Raw genomic sequence first — 15277 nt, forward strand, 5'->3', positions numbered from 1 at the left:
TTCAGCATTGACCACATCAACAGGGAGAGAATTCCAGGACTCCACTATCCTGTTACTGAAAACATTTCTTGCCGAGTTGAGACGAAAGGGTTTCTTGTAGAGTTTTTTATTATGACCTCTTGTACCTGTGTGTCTCATTGCAGTACACATGTTCTCACTAGTAACAATATCGATTTTGTTGATAATTTTGAAGGTCTCCACCATATCGGCCCCCAGTCTTCTATATTCCAGTGTTGGGATACCCAGGGTCTTCAATCGGTCCGGATAGGAGAGATCTTTGAGGTTTACTAGTCTTTTTGTGCCTCCAAGAGTCTTCATACGTTCAAGGTCACAGGGGTCCAGAGTTTAAATATACATACCGGGATATATATACTTAACAACACCGCAAGTCAGATGACGTTAAGGCGCATTCGATCTCGTTATCATTTGCTCGAACGAATTTGGAAATATTAATTGGATTAAGATTAGAGTTCTCTTCGGCTGATCAAACTTAATCTGCGCAAAGAAAGATAACTCCCCCTAAAAACCTATGTAACAGTATATTTCTTTATAAGTGATTACCCTTGTTCATATGCTGGTAAGCAAGTAGAAATGACTCAACAATAACCAAAATGACAAGAGTCTTCATACGTTCAAGGTTACAGGGGTCCAGAGTTTAAATATACATACCGGGGTATATATACTTAACAACACCGCAAGTCAGATGACGTTAAGGCGCATTCGATCACGTTATCATTTGCTCAAACGAATTTGGAAATACGAATTGGATTAAGATGAGAGTTCTCTTCGGCTGATCAAACTTCATGTAGATCTTCACTAAAACATTTTTATTCGGGGCTGAAAGTCAAGGTCATTTATTGGTTACAACTTCAAAACCCATGCATTACCTAGTTCTTAACTTACCTGGCAATGACGGTATTGTAAACTAAATATAGTGAAAAGCCCGCCAAATTGTCTATGACAATTTCTAGTTATTATTATTATTATATATATCGATGGCTTAAGATGAGGTTACAACACCAAACATATGCAAGATTTCCTGTCTAATGTGCGATAACAGTGGAGATTCATTTAGTCAACTACCGCGCGGCATTTAGGACATACATGCCTGTGTTCGGAATATAATTACTTCCCCTTTGATGGCCTCATAAGATCACGCCACCTATTGGAGAATAATTATAATAAAGAATGATAATCAGGAAACCACTTCCGGGAGCTAGTGTTTTCATTTTATTTCATGTGTTTTGAAGTTTATTGTTTTGTAATCGTTTTGACATTGTTTGATACAACGAAACATCTTTTCCACCGTATTTTAAGAATGCAAATCTTAAGCTCACGAAGAGGATATGGATCGCATTGTTGATCAATCGTGAAAATCGTAACAACTTCTGGTAACATGTAAGTGGAACCAGGCACATCAGCCGAATCAGGCATGGCCGCCCATCCAGTTTGGATACAAGTTCGTCTGGTGCAGAGCACAGATGCACACGAATGATTCAGTAGTGAGCCACATGCATGCATAGTTCGAGGTTAAATTTTGTGTCCAGAAGGTTTGATTTGGGAATGGATTTAATGATCATCACGTAAAATAATATTTTGCCCTACATATGTGGTCGTTATGTGGGACAAAATATTTTCTAATTACAATTGAAATAACAGTTACAGATGTAGAACTTTGCATGTAGTTTTAATTGTAAAATTGTATAACGTTCTATTTAAATTTGGAAATATTTCAACTTCAGTATGATGTTCATACATGCCAACCTACAACAATGTATATGTAGCAGACTGTAAAAGTGTACATGTCCAGATCTAGATATAAGACTTCGGATTAAAAGTTCAAATATTTTTGTAATTAATGCAACAATCATACCTCTACTATATAGAGTACATGTACATTTATAATAGTATCTGTATGCATCAGCCTCTGTATCCTGTTACGTCGTATAATTAGTTCCTAATTCGGGTGTGTCAATTAGTACATCAAGATTTAAAAATGTAACAGTTATATTTATTTTATCCAGATCCATTGAATGCATGTGATAATCACTCAATTAAATAAACAAGATTTTAACCTCCAGGTTTTGAAAATCTTTGAATAATGATAAAAATAAATAAAGTTATATAGCACACACTCTTAAGCTACCAGCTGGTACATTATAATAATAATAATTATATAACTACAATAGTACATTAGTTGCATTAAATACAGGTACAGTAGTAAAGTAATAGTTGACTATAATTGTATATATATTTAACAGATGTAATGATAAATAACAGCCTAACATTGCTCCAGATAGATAGAGAGCTAGACAGTATATAGGAGTAAAATACAATATACTCCCAAAGCATATAACTAATTATAAATACTCCATATATACACAATGTGACAGCTAGTTTATGAAATTGAAACTACCAAATAATCCTTTGATGTTATGAATATGTTTTCTGCTATATTATAATACAACTGCAAATACTTTCACTGTGAGCCCTAATTTAACAGTCTTCATTATTTGATTTGTTTGTACTCCTTATCAGGAGTATAAGATATAACCCTTCATAAACAAATTATCTGGAGCATTAGCTGGCCTACATACACTTGTGCTGTAGTGGTTTGTGAAAGTTCAACAGTTACAATGTATATTCAATACCTTTTGAATTCAAAATCTTATTAAGTGCATATATATATTTGTATGTAAATAAAATTAAATTGACAATTGACAGATCATAATTATTGCTGACTTTTCAGATGATGTAGTTGCCTAATACCTTACTTCCTGTGCCTTTAGCCAGTGTCGCTCTGTGAAAATAAGTGATTCAATGATGGAGGCAGTAGGAAACAAAAGCGTCCCATTTGCCAACACTTCCTCTGGTATTGATATCATGGGGTCTAATTGCTTTGGCAAATACAACACCGTGGCCTGTATAAGGTAAGGTGGAAATGCAGATTTGTAGCTTGAGAGTGTGAGGGGGGGGGGGTAGGCTGATTATGAAATCACTCTGGTGTCAATGTCAGGTTAAGGTGTATTGGTGTAGTATGTTATTTGTAACAACTGACATTGATTTCAATGTAGGGGCGGAGCTAAAACAGTTCGAAGTGTCTGTCGTCGATTACTACATAAAATGATCGGCATCGTAAGCTTCATAATGTAAAAAGGTTACATAAATACATTTTAATTACCTCATGTATAGGCTCTAAATCAGCGCTAATCAGTGAAGTACATATGGAAAGAGCTACTGTTGTAGCGGAAAAGTCAGTCAGAAATTGTACGGAAAATAAATCACCTGCTTCTGACTTATTATAACTTTACCGCAAGGTGTGTGAAACCGAATCGGGTACAATGTACAACCGACCATCGTGTCTTGTCAAAATATATTCCGATAAAACACGGCTTTGACATGTACCTGGATGTTAGTAGGGGATGCTATTCCAGCTGTAGGCGTAGATTCAAAATCAACCTAAATTTTGTAAACTACCGTCGCGCATGCGCCTACGTCCGAGAACATTACCTCGAATATGAATCAAATTAAATTATAAATATTTAGGGAATGCATTCAAACTCAAAGTCTACAACTAGAATAACATCCCCTACTACATGTAACATCCAGGTATGTATCAAAACTGTGTTTGATCGGAATATATTCTGATAAGACATAATCTATTGTCAGCTGTACCTTATTTGTTTTTCCACACCAAACAGACCTTGCAGCGGAAAAGTCAGTCAGAAGGTACAACAGTAGCTAACGTTACATTCGGCTGTGACATTACATGTAACATCAGAATGGATACAATAGATCTAAACCCAACACATTAATAAACATGATGAAAAGTTTGATCCATCGGAACGTTGGTAGATACATAACATTATGCTACAGTATGACTAACGTTACTCCCCGAAGTCGAGAGAAGTGGCCAATAATTTATGAACAAAACATCCTCAAAACATTCGCTTAATAAGTGAAACACAACAATTACGAATTTTTAATTTTGATTGAATGTATACATTGTAAAATAATAAATAGTACACAACGTGATCAAACACATTGTACAACAGAGTCGGGTATGACCATCAAAGATCCGCTGGCTCTGCCTACTTCTCAATGTTGTCGGCGATCTTGTCAGTCAGGGGGCAATCAGTTGGGCTGCCGATGCTTCAGCCAATCAGAGCCTTCGTTACATGCCAAGTAAAATCTAGTCTACTGCATCAGTTACCAGCCTACTAGATCAGCTACCAGCCAACGTGTCTATCGAGTGAATGATTGTAAACAGGAACACTTGTTGTAACGGCGCTGTAAAGGTTGTCAGAGGTTGCTGGAGCTTTAATTTGCTGTAAAACAGCCCTTGTTTTCTTGTGAGAAAGGCTTTAAAATCCTCCACGTGGCCATTCGGGTACTTTTTTTGACAGCTGGGTTCAAGTTTAGAGTATACTGTAATATAACAAAATGGGGAGAGTAGTTATGGTTGCCCTTCAGGAGAGATAGACTGAATATACATACATGACTTATATAATTAAGAGACTTTGGATGCTTTCTTTTTCAGGAGCTCAGTGTTAACTTTCCTAGCAGTCCTGACAGCACTGTTATGTATTATGAAGATAGCTAAACTTCACATCAACCGCCACCCAGCCTGGCACCAGTATGTCATCTTCTACTGCGCTTCACTGGAGTGTGTTATAGGGTAAGTATACTGAAATCAGTGTGTCATCTTCTACTGTGCTTCACTGGAGTGTGTTATAGGGTAAGTACTGAAATCAGTGTGTCATCTTCTACTGGGCTTCACTGGAGTGTGTTATAGGGTAAGTACTGAAATCAGTGTGTCATCTTCTACTAGGCTTCACTGGAGTGTGCTGTAGGGTAAGTATACTGAAATCAGTGTGCCATCTTCTACTGCGCTTCACTGGAGTGTGCTGTAGGGTAAGTACTGAAATCAGTGTGTCATCTTCTACTGTGCTTAACTGAAGTGTGTTATAGGGTAAGTACTGAAATCAGTGTGTCATCTTCTACTGTGCTTCACTGGAGTGTGTTATAGGGTAAGTACTGCAATCAGTGTGTCATCTTCTACTGTGCTTAACTGGAGTGTGTTATAGGGTAAGTACTAAAATCAGTGTGTCATCTTCTACTGAGCTTCACTGGAATGTGTTATAGGGTAAGCATACTGAAATCAGTGTGTCATCTTCTACTGCGCTTCACTGGAGTGTTTTATAGGGTAAGTATACTGAAATCAGTATGTCATCTTCTACTGAGCTTCACTGGAGTGTGTTATAGGGTAAGTATACTGAAATCAGTGTGTCATCATCTACTGCGGTTCACTGGAATGTGTATAGGGTAGTACTGAAATCAGTGTGTCATCTTCTGTTGGGCTTCACTGGAGTGTGTTATAGGGTAAGTTCTGAAATCAGTGTGTCATCTTCTACTGCGCTTCACTGGAGTGTGTTATAGGGTAAGTACTGAAATCAGAATGTCATCATCTACTGCACTTCACTGGAATGTGTTATAGGGTAAGTACTGAAATCAGTGTGTCATCTTCTACTGGGCTTCACTGGAGTGTGTTATAGGGTAAGTATACTGAAATCAGTGTGTCATCTTCTACTGGGCTTCACTGGAGTGTGTTATATGGTAAGTACTGCAGTGATCAATCTACATGCGCATCCCGAGTCCTGGACTCACAGAATTTTAAAAGGACCCATGAAATTTCTGGGAATGGGTATCTATAACACTGTGGGACCCATTGTTTTCACAATAACCATTGAAAAGGACCCACGAAAAATAATCGTAGATTGAACACTGTACTGAAATCAGTGTGTCATCTTCTACTGAGCTTCACTGGAGTGTGTTATAGGGTAAGTACTGAAATCAGTGTGTCATCTTCTACTGGGCTTCACTGGAGTGTGTTATAGGGTAAGTACTGAAATCAGTGTGTCATCTTCTACTGGGCTTCACTGGAGTGTGTTATAGGGTAAGTACTGAAATCAGTGTGTCATCTTCTACTGGGCTTCACTGGAGTGTGTTATAGGGTAAGTACTGAAATCAGTGTGTCATCTTCTACTGGGCTTCACTGGAGTGTGTTATAGGGTAAGTACTGAAATCAGTGTGTCATCTTCTACTGGGCTTCACTGGAGTGTGTTATAGGGTAAGTACTGAAATCAGTGTGTCATCTTCTACTGGGCTTCACTGGAGTGTGTTATAGGGTAAGTACTGAAATCAGTGTGTCATCTTCTACTGAGCTTCACTGGAGTGTGTTATAGGGTAAGTACTGAAATCAGTGTGTCATCTTCTACTGGGCTACACTGGAGTGTGTTATAGGGTAAGTACTGAAATCAGTGTGTCATCTTCTACTGGGCTTCACTGGAGTGTGTTATAGGGTAAGTACTGAAATCAGTATGTCATCTTCTACTGGGCTTCACTGGAGTGTGTTATAGGGTAAGTACTGAAATCAGTATGTCATCTTCTACTGGGCTTCACTGGAGTGTGTTATAGGGTAAGTACTGAAATCAGTGTGTCATCTTCTACTGGGCTTCACTGGAGTGTGTTATAGGGTAAGTACTGAAATCAGTGTGTCATCTTCTTCTGGGCTTCACTGGAGTGTGTTAAATGGTAAGTACTGAAATCAGTAGTAAACATGCATGTGTATAAAGAAAGTACCCTGGAATATTAAAATTTTACTGTCTGCTTTGTGCTTTTGTTCTTTGTCTCTATTTATTTTTTGTTTTACAGTACATTGATTGTATATTGGCCTAAATTTGCTAAAATGAAAATAAATTTTGCTACAGGGGTGTTCATTGGGTACTTGTGGCCTATGCACAGCTGGACTTTGTGCTGCAGTATCTCAAGCTATTACAGTTCTTAGTGATGTGCCACTTTTACTGGACTCTGGCTACTCGAGCCCTGAGACGAGAGAGACTGACCAAATGGTATGTGTACTTGGACCAAAAGTATGTACGTTGCCGTTGATACATGCTGATTTATCCTATTAGTAGATACTTCCATACTTAATTTCAATTAGTAAGTAGTTCGATGATTTTGTGTGATGTAGACATTTTAATTGAAGTAAACCTTTATCAGATTTTTATTTTTAAATATTTGAATAATTGAATTTTTAAATTGGCAGTTTTCAAAAGAAAGGAAATTCATAAAACATATTCACCAGTCACTCATTATCAAATGTTACCGTTAGTTATGTACCTTTTTTTGTAGGTTCCTTATCCCATTCCTGTTACTGGTGTGTGTATACTTCACTGTGATAGCCACACTGGGCATCATAAACGTCCAGTCAACACTCACAGAGTGTCTACGTAAGTCAACCTCAACACCAACAACAATCTATTACTCTTAATGTGATGCTATTTGATTGATATTTAAGAAAATTGAAGAAAAACATACACTACTCAATTAATTAGAGAAATGCTTTAGCAATGTGTTAATTGTTTGTGAGGTAAAGGAATTATTTATATTAATATCAATGGAAAATTTACAGAAAAAAACCCTTTTTGCATATCCCTGCTTTAGCTTATACTTCCTTCAATATTCATATATTTGTATGTGTGGCTGTTTTGTTAAGAAAAGGAAATTTACAGTGAATATGTATATATATATATTGTACCTATATGAGTACCAATATGAAAAGCTATTTTATCCTTTATAATAAATTGCTGTACCGGGGTATGTAAATTTCTGAATACTTGTGGCCTTGTCTGTAATGATGTTGTAACTCCTTCCTCAGAACCATACTGGCTGGAGTTATCAGGAGCTGAGTTTGTTACTGTCCAGCTGTTTGGTGTCGCTGGATTTTACATCACGCGGCGACTCAATGAAATAAGTACACTTGATTCAGTACGATGGTCCCAGAAGAGAGATTTGTGGTGGTAAGTACAAGAAACTTTCTTTACACATTATGGTCCCTACATTCTTAATATGTAAAGTGAAATTAAAACAAGACTAATACTAAGTGTCACAGTTTGGTGAAGACTGCAAGGAAGTTTTATAGATGTCATATTGCGGAAAAGGTGGTTTCCCTTTCAGAAACTTAATTCATGCATTATATACACACCAAATACACATAGAGCCAGATCAACCACCTTCTTCTCCTTTGAAATCTTTTATTTTTCATATTATTGATCTAGATTCAGTGAAAATGATAAAACAAAGACTTTCGACTTTCGCTACTCAGGCAATTGGTTATAATTTCTCTTTCTTTATATTGCTAATTAAATGAGTTGTGCCATATTGTCTTGTACTTCTGTCTTTTATTTGCAGCATTGTGATTGTGTTTGAGATATCAGCTTTTGTTGGATTCCTGTATGATATTATGCTAAAAATTTGTAAGTATTTTCACATTTCATCATAATCATCTAATTTTGTTTAGCTATAGAATAAGTGCTTACTTTTAAGCCTCTCTCATTGGATGAAATTTGTAGATAATTAGGGAAATTATTGAAATGTTAAAAGTTTTTGTTGCTACAGATTAAAGTGCTGTATTTGCCCTCATCAACAACCTTTTCAGACCAAACTAGCTGCAGGTTACCCTCTCATGTTTGCTGTAATTAACATCCCATTCCAAATATATTAGTTGCTGGTTACCCTCTTGTAATCGCCCTAATTAGATCCCCTTCCCTTTAAGCTAGCTGGAGGTTACATGACCATATTCTGTTATCATTCACTCTCATTAACATCCTTCCCATATAGGTACATGGAATTTAAAAGCTACATTTCCTTGTTCAATATCATTCAAACCCTTCCTTTAGATCCAGACCTAACTGCAACTTTAATATTGTTTTATCTACAACATATGTTTTGTTTGTTTAATCAGCACCCTAATCACTATATAAATGTCTATGGGTTTGATGCTTTATATAGCCATTAATTGTTTGTGTTTGTATTTACCAACTTTGTATTTCGATCCTTTTTTAGTGGGCGATGAAGCAAGTGGGTGCAGTAAGATTTTTGTAAGTATGAATTTAAACTTTTAAATTATAAGTGTACAGTGATTTGTTTAAATATATTTACCAAATGTGATAATACTATCTCTCTATGTAGTTTATATTTAACTCAATTGATTCAGTTTGCAAAGGTTTGTTTTAGCATTTATCTGTGGGTATTTGTTGCAAGTTCCATTCTCGCCTAAGGGTTATTGTATGAGGAGTTCTATTGCTGTTTATTGTATGTTCTAAGTATATAGATGATTCTGTTTGAAAAGAAAGCTCGGTAAGTTCATGAAATAAGGCATAACATCAATACTTCTACCTGTATTGTTTTGATTAAATAATTGTGAGGTAAATTGTGACATAAAATTGCTGTAAAAATGTATACATGTACTAACAAAAGGGACATGGTCCCAGAGTGGTTAAGATGTCCCAACATATTACCACAAGTCCTCCACCTCTTGTCGCAAGTACAAATGCCATGTGGAGCAGATGCCATGTTGGTTGGTGGTTTTTTATCCAGGCACACCAGGTTTTCCTCCACCATTTAAACCTGACAAATCTTTAAATGACACTGACTGTTACTAAGATGTTAACTAAACAATCCAAACAAAATTTAAATTACCTTGAAAATATGTTGGTTTACATTACACATGGTTGATACTGTTTAATTTACTGTAAACAAATTGGGTGTTTGAGTCTACATGTAAATTGTTTGTATAGTTACATGTTCGGTATTCATTTAACTGCGGTCTTTCTTTCATTCTAGAATGATGCAGAAGAGCTGTACTCAACAATTTTCATTATATTTATGGTAGGTGTTAAAGAAGTCAATCAATTGCTCAGTGTATGTATATAAAGGGGGCTTTAGACCCGTCATTGAATGATCTATATATATATATCTCAATCAAATGAAAGAATTATTACATATATATAATTACACCTGCATTGTAAGCTGTACATGTACTAGTGCATGTTAAGTCACACCTTGGATTGTTACCAGATAAAATTTACAAAAGCGATCTTGAACAGGTTAGCGCCATGATGAATTGGTGCAATTACATTAATTGTTATATTAACAATATATAGCAAATAGAATTAGTGCAGTCATATTTTAGTACAGCATTTCTATCCCAAAAAGCACTTAAATAAGATTACCACTAAAATATGTATTTTTCTGTTACAGGTTTTAAAACTGTTACTACCTATCTGGGTGATGCTGTTTGTGTTCCAACCCTCGCCTCCCGTTGTCGATCATGACGACCTCATACCTGCACTCAGTGATGACGGGGTAAGATTGCACTACCTCAGTTAACATATTCAGTTTATATAATTTCTTAAAAAGATATTTCTTACACATGAAATGAGATGAATTTGAGAGCCAATTAATATGAAAATAAATGACAGACTAATGTGCTACTGGCCAAGAACATGTATATACATGGTAAAAAAAGGTTTGTTCTGCTATGTAACGTCGTCATTTTCATGGGTAAGTGCATGCATACTTCTAGACTTCATGCTATTGATGATATAAGAAATTGTTTAGAAAATGAATGATTGTCATGATGAAATTATTATATAGTGTAATAGTTTATTATAAAAACAAACAAAAGCCGACTGAAATGATTTTACTGTTACAAAACACTTTATAGATACCATAAAATGTACAAGTACAATGTATCTGATGAATTGTATAATGTTAAGTGTTGAAGCAGCACACCGTGAGGTAAGTATCTAGGTGTTGTGCCAGGCTGTTGTTCACACCACAGAACCAACAAATACAAAAAGCGTGTATTGCAGATGTTTTTCTCTATACAGAATTCCGCGTTTAGTGCCAGTATAGACGACCACCAGTACAGGCAGCTTTACCATCCAGCCGAGGACTACCACAGCTTCCATGACAACTCGCCGTCACCCGCAGCACCACCTAGCAGAGCATCTAATGGAAATATGAAACGGAGCGCCTCCAACCTTGATCCCATTAGGGAAGAGGCAACTCCAAACAGTTCAGTGAAATCAAAACCTGAGGATGCAAATAACTCTACATCAACAAGCATTCAGGCAGGTAGCCGTGAGACACCCCCTGCTCAGAGAAGCAAATTTTATATATAATGTTTGGCAGCCGTTAAACCCTCCCTGCTCAGAGGGACAAATTTTTACAAATAATGTGTGATCTGAGATTTGTGTGAACTATTCAGTGCTGGCTTTGCAATAGTCCACTATTGCAGGAAAATATGGAAAAAAACCATTCTCTACTATACTATAACATATGTAAGAAAAGTAAATGCTAGGGTCTGCTATTGTACATATGTGTGACGTATTGACCATGTCAGTAATTTTTCAAGTGTGTAAACATATGTAACTGTGTCCAAGATTCTCTTTACAATCGTATTTTACTGGACTTATTTTGAAAAAAAAACATCTCTCAGGTCCACAGATGAACAAGCTCAAGGATAGTGTGCTTAGAGAGCACCTGTCTGTTAATGAACCTGTTGATCACTAATGTGGCTATCCCCTTTAATCAAACCTTCATTCTAGCATTGAGATAGCGAACTTGTGACTGTTCCATCATTCAAACCCTTGCCCTAGTGTTTAGGTAGTGAGGCTGTCCCGTCATTCAACTTTCGTCCTTATGTTGATGTAGCGAGCTTGAGGCCGTTCCATCTTTCAAACTCTCGCCCTAGTATTGAGATAGCGAGGTTGTCCCGTCATTCAACCTTCGCCCTTAAGTGTTAAGTTAGTAAGGCTGTCCCATTATTCAAGCCTTAGTGTTAAGAAAGCCTCACCCTAGAACCCTAGTGTTGATCAGGTTAGATGACTATTCCCTGTCAATAAAATTCTTGCATTACTTGTTTAAGGAAATATTGAAAAATAAAATTTGCTCTCTATAAGGAAAAAAACAGATAAAGAAAATGATGCTGTTTTTAGAATATATTCCAGTAAAAAGTGAGTTTCCAAATAATTGAATACTTTTTGTAATTATTTTTAAAAGATATATTTGTATACAAGGTAGCTTGCATTCTGTTCCGTATAGGGAAATAATTATTTTATTACCTTTTACTGCAAGGGATTTTTCTCTTGCAGGCAAATTAAAAAGAATGAATTTCAAATTAGTCCTTAAGAAATTTTTTTTGTTTTGTTATTTTGTGTTGATTAGATTTCACTGAAGGTTGTTTTGTGCAGACAGCATAGCGAATTGTTTTGTTCACATGACATGCCTGGTATTTTGTTTTAACAACAGATTTTTGGGTCATTTTGTTTGGTAGATTGTTAAAAAAGGTATTAGTGATTATTTCACACCGGGTGTATAATCAGTATTTTATAACATGAGTTAATCATAGTCAAAACCTTTGATTGATCTAAAAGTATTTCTTAAAAAATAGTTTATCAAATAAATGATTGACAGAAAGTTCGTGATTGATGCAGAAACATCTACAAAGGATACATTTCTTTTTGCTGACAATTTTGATAACTTTTATTTACTTGTTCATGTGACTGTTTTTCTGATTTTTTGGAAATTGTTAATGTGAAACTTGGTAATGACTAATTACATAAATACAATTGTGTGCATTTATTCAGCACATGTATTTTCCTCATTTTCATAGCTATTGATGAGAGGTGTTTAAAATATACAGCAGTGCTATTTTTTGTTTGAAATATATAAGAATTGTACCACTTGATATTATGAGTTTGTGAATGTGTGAGGGTGTGAATACCTAAATCTTTACTCGTGTTTTGTTGTTGATTGTATATACCATGCCCTGGAATGGTGTGGTGCCTAAACCATTATAAAACTGTCATTATTTAACTTGATTTGGATGGTTGTTGTTCCATGAAATTTTTCAGTGTTAATACTGGAACAAAAAAATTGGAAATATATTCTTTGATGTACATGTGTGTATGTCTATGTTATATTTTGGTAAAAGAAGCTATTTCATTATTTCTAGAATAGAACACTATGGTACATGTAATTTGGTTTTATAAACTGTAAAAGAACACTACCAGCTTCCCCATATACTCCTATGCACGTGTACAGTGAAGTTCAAACTCTCTACTACATGTAAGCTTCTTCATTAAACATCAGTAATAATCAAACATCCTGTTTGCCATCGTTATTCCAAATATATGTTACATACTGTCAATGCTTTTCTTTTGGGGCGAACATATTTTTGTAAAAACTTGATTTTGAACAGTTTCGCACAAAGGTCAGTTGGCAAATGCGAACTGATTGCTATATTAAAGACTTTTAACAGAGTGCAATAAAATTTTAGTGTAATATTTTGTCACTAAAGAGCTAAAATATGACCACTGCTAAAATATAAATGTAGAGTAAATTGTAGATCATCCTCATCCTGATAACTAAAATATAATCTTCAGATAGTCCTAGCTTCAAACCTGATCGGAACACCTCATTTTCCTATCTACTTTTACAAAATTGATAGTTACCAGGTCATCTTTGTTTGAAGTATTGTGAGTACATTGCTAAGGATACCTGTGCATAGACTGTAAATATTTACCGGCAATGTTATGCCCTCTGAGCATAAGATAAGGAAAAAGGAGTAGAAGTGAAATGAAAGTCATTCATTAGCGATCTTGTAGCCCAATTGGTCATCTAGAGCAAGATAGTCCTGGGATTGAACCCTGACCTAGACCTGGGATTGAACCCTGACCTAGACCTGGGATTGAACCCTGACCTATGTGTTGTTTCTTTTTATCCTACACAAATGACGTATGTACCATCAGGATACAAAATGCTTCAATTGTCATTTTCTGCTCTCCCATTAGAAAGAACTGATTTTTGTACAATAGAAGCCTGACCAGTATTCACCAGGGACACAATATTCTGCAGTATTTAATCAGTCTTAATTCAGTTTTAGCTAGAACACTTGTAATACTGTTGTATTGACTGTGTGTTAAATAGCTCAAAAATCATTGAGGTGTATTATTCAATGAAGTGTCTATGCATTTCCACAGCTCATTACGACGGTAGTGTCGGGTTTATACCCTAGCACAATACTAGATAATATTACATTACAGTATGTCTTGTGATTATTGTACCAGATTTGTATAACTCCAACATATCATGTAAAACATTTAAATTGATTACTGCCTCTTTTGCATATTTTAGATAAAGGAAAATTTGTGTTTATTGTAATGTATTGTCTTCCCACCAGTTACTAACAAAGACAAAATGCTACTTTGAAATGTTCCATTAACTGAAGCATTTGGATTTAAGATATTTATTTCATACATTCTTTCTTAAGGTAAATTTTAAATAATTTGAATTGATTATCTCCCGTTTATTCTATAATTCATCAGGATGATCTCCCCTAGCCAATTTAACTGGGGAACGAATAGATTCTACACCTATATATACAGGTTTTATTGGGCTGGATTCCTTTAAATGAACATTTAAATATGAAATATGAGTATTAGTAGAGAAAATCATGGGTTTTTTTTACTTGGTGGTTTTGATATAAGCTTATAATTGTATTTTGATACATGGGTCTCGATATTGTAGGTTGATTTTTAACTCTGCTTTTAAGGACTTTATATGATATCAAATGATTAATGTGAGGTGGGGATTAAACTTGGGAGATCATGGAAGAATATTTAATTATTCATTGTTTTTCGTTGGTCCTACGTTACATTGTATGTGCGATACCAGTAGACATTATGTACTCAGTGTCAGAGCTTCTAAAAGTTTCTTTTGATCGCTTTATTTCTGACACAATGTGTCTTTATACTTGCTAGCCAACCATCATTAAGTGGAAGGCTATTCTAATCGCCTTTGATCTGTTGTCTATTATCTGTTATTAAATCTGGGCATTAACTGCTATTTTTGATGAACTTATTAAGTATAGAATTTATCGAGTTTTCAAAAGATTTTCAACAAGAGAGAAAAAAGCATTACTAAGCTCAGTCTTTCCTAGAACTAACTGTAGGTATATAATGTACATGTAGATGACTGTCTGGTGGGCGCCATTATATCCCTGTTGGATCTCTATCTTTGTTATCTTGTGTTACTTGTCACTCTTACGTACATGCATTAAAACAATATAAAAATGAAGCTAGTGTTGTTGATGCTTTAGGACATTGTAGTATTACTTAAACACAAATACAATCAGCTTTACTTTTAATGTCTTAGACTCATCACTGTTTGCTTTTATAATTTCTGGCATTTTATTGGTAGTCTCTATCAGCCAACAAAAACATCTACAAATAAAAATCTTGACAAGATTACCCTTTTTTTGGGATAGCCTACTAATTCCATAATTTCCTTTTCAAAGCATGTTTGCAGAGATTATCATTCATGGGTGTAAAACAATAATTGAAATACATGTACAATCAAAAGTAGA

The 15277-nt window shown here is 35.4% G+C and overlaps 1 protein-coding gene across 1 annotated transcript; it reads left to right on the forward strand.

Annotated features, from left to right (window-relative positions):
• The first annotated feature begins 1178 nt into the window (after positions 1 to 1178).
• Positions 1179 to 14988, forward strand: LOC138329615 (uncharacterized). The gene is made up of 11 exons (XM_069276712.1): positions 1179 to 1398; positions 2750 to 2930; positions 4541 to 4678; positions 6771 to 6911; positions 7195 to 7292; positions 7721 to 7862; positions 8254 to 8318; positions 8908 to 8942; positions 9688 to 9732; positions 10105 to 10209; positions 10737 to 14988. Exons 2-11 carry the CDS (start codon positions 2821 to 2823, stop codon positions 11028 to 11030), a joined length of 1173 nt encoding a protein of 390 aa, XP_069132813.1. The 5' UTR covers positions 1179 to 1398; positions 2750 to 2820; the 3' UTR covers positions 11031 to 14988.
• The last annotated feature ends 289 nt before the right edge of the window (positions 14989 to 15277 follow it).

The sequence above is a fragment of the Argopecten irradians genome, chromosome 1, assembly GCF_041381155.1.
Source record: "Argopecten irradians isolate NY chromosome 1, Ai_NY, whole genome shotgun sequence".
Lineage (NCBI taxonomy): Eukaryota > Metazoa > Mollusca > Bivalvia > Pectinida > Pectinidae > Argopecten > Argopecten irradians.

What these genes read in the sequence shown, in the direction of transcription:
- LOC138329615 (XM_069276712.1), top strand. Translation starts at nt 2,821, where the DNA reads ATGATGGAGGCAGTAGGAAACAAAAGCGTCCCATTTGCCAACACTTCC. An exon ending in AACACCGTGGCCTGTATAAG is followed by an intron (nt 2,931 to 4,540) that starts GTAAGGTGGAAA and finishes TTTCTTTTTCAG; the next exon opens with GAGCTCAGTGTTAACTTTCC. An exon ending in CGAGAGAGACTGACCAAATG is followed by an intron (nt 6,912 to 7,194) that starts GTATGTGTACTT and finishes CTTTTTTTGTAG; the next exon opens with GTTCCTTATCCCATTCCTGT.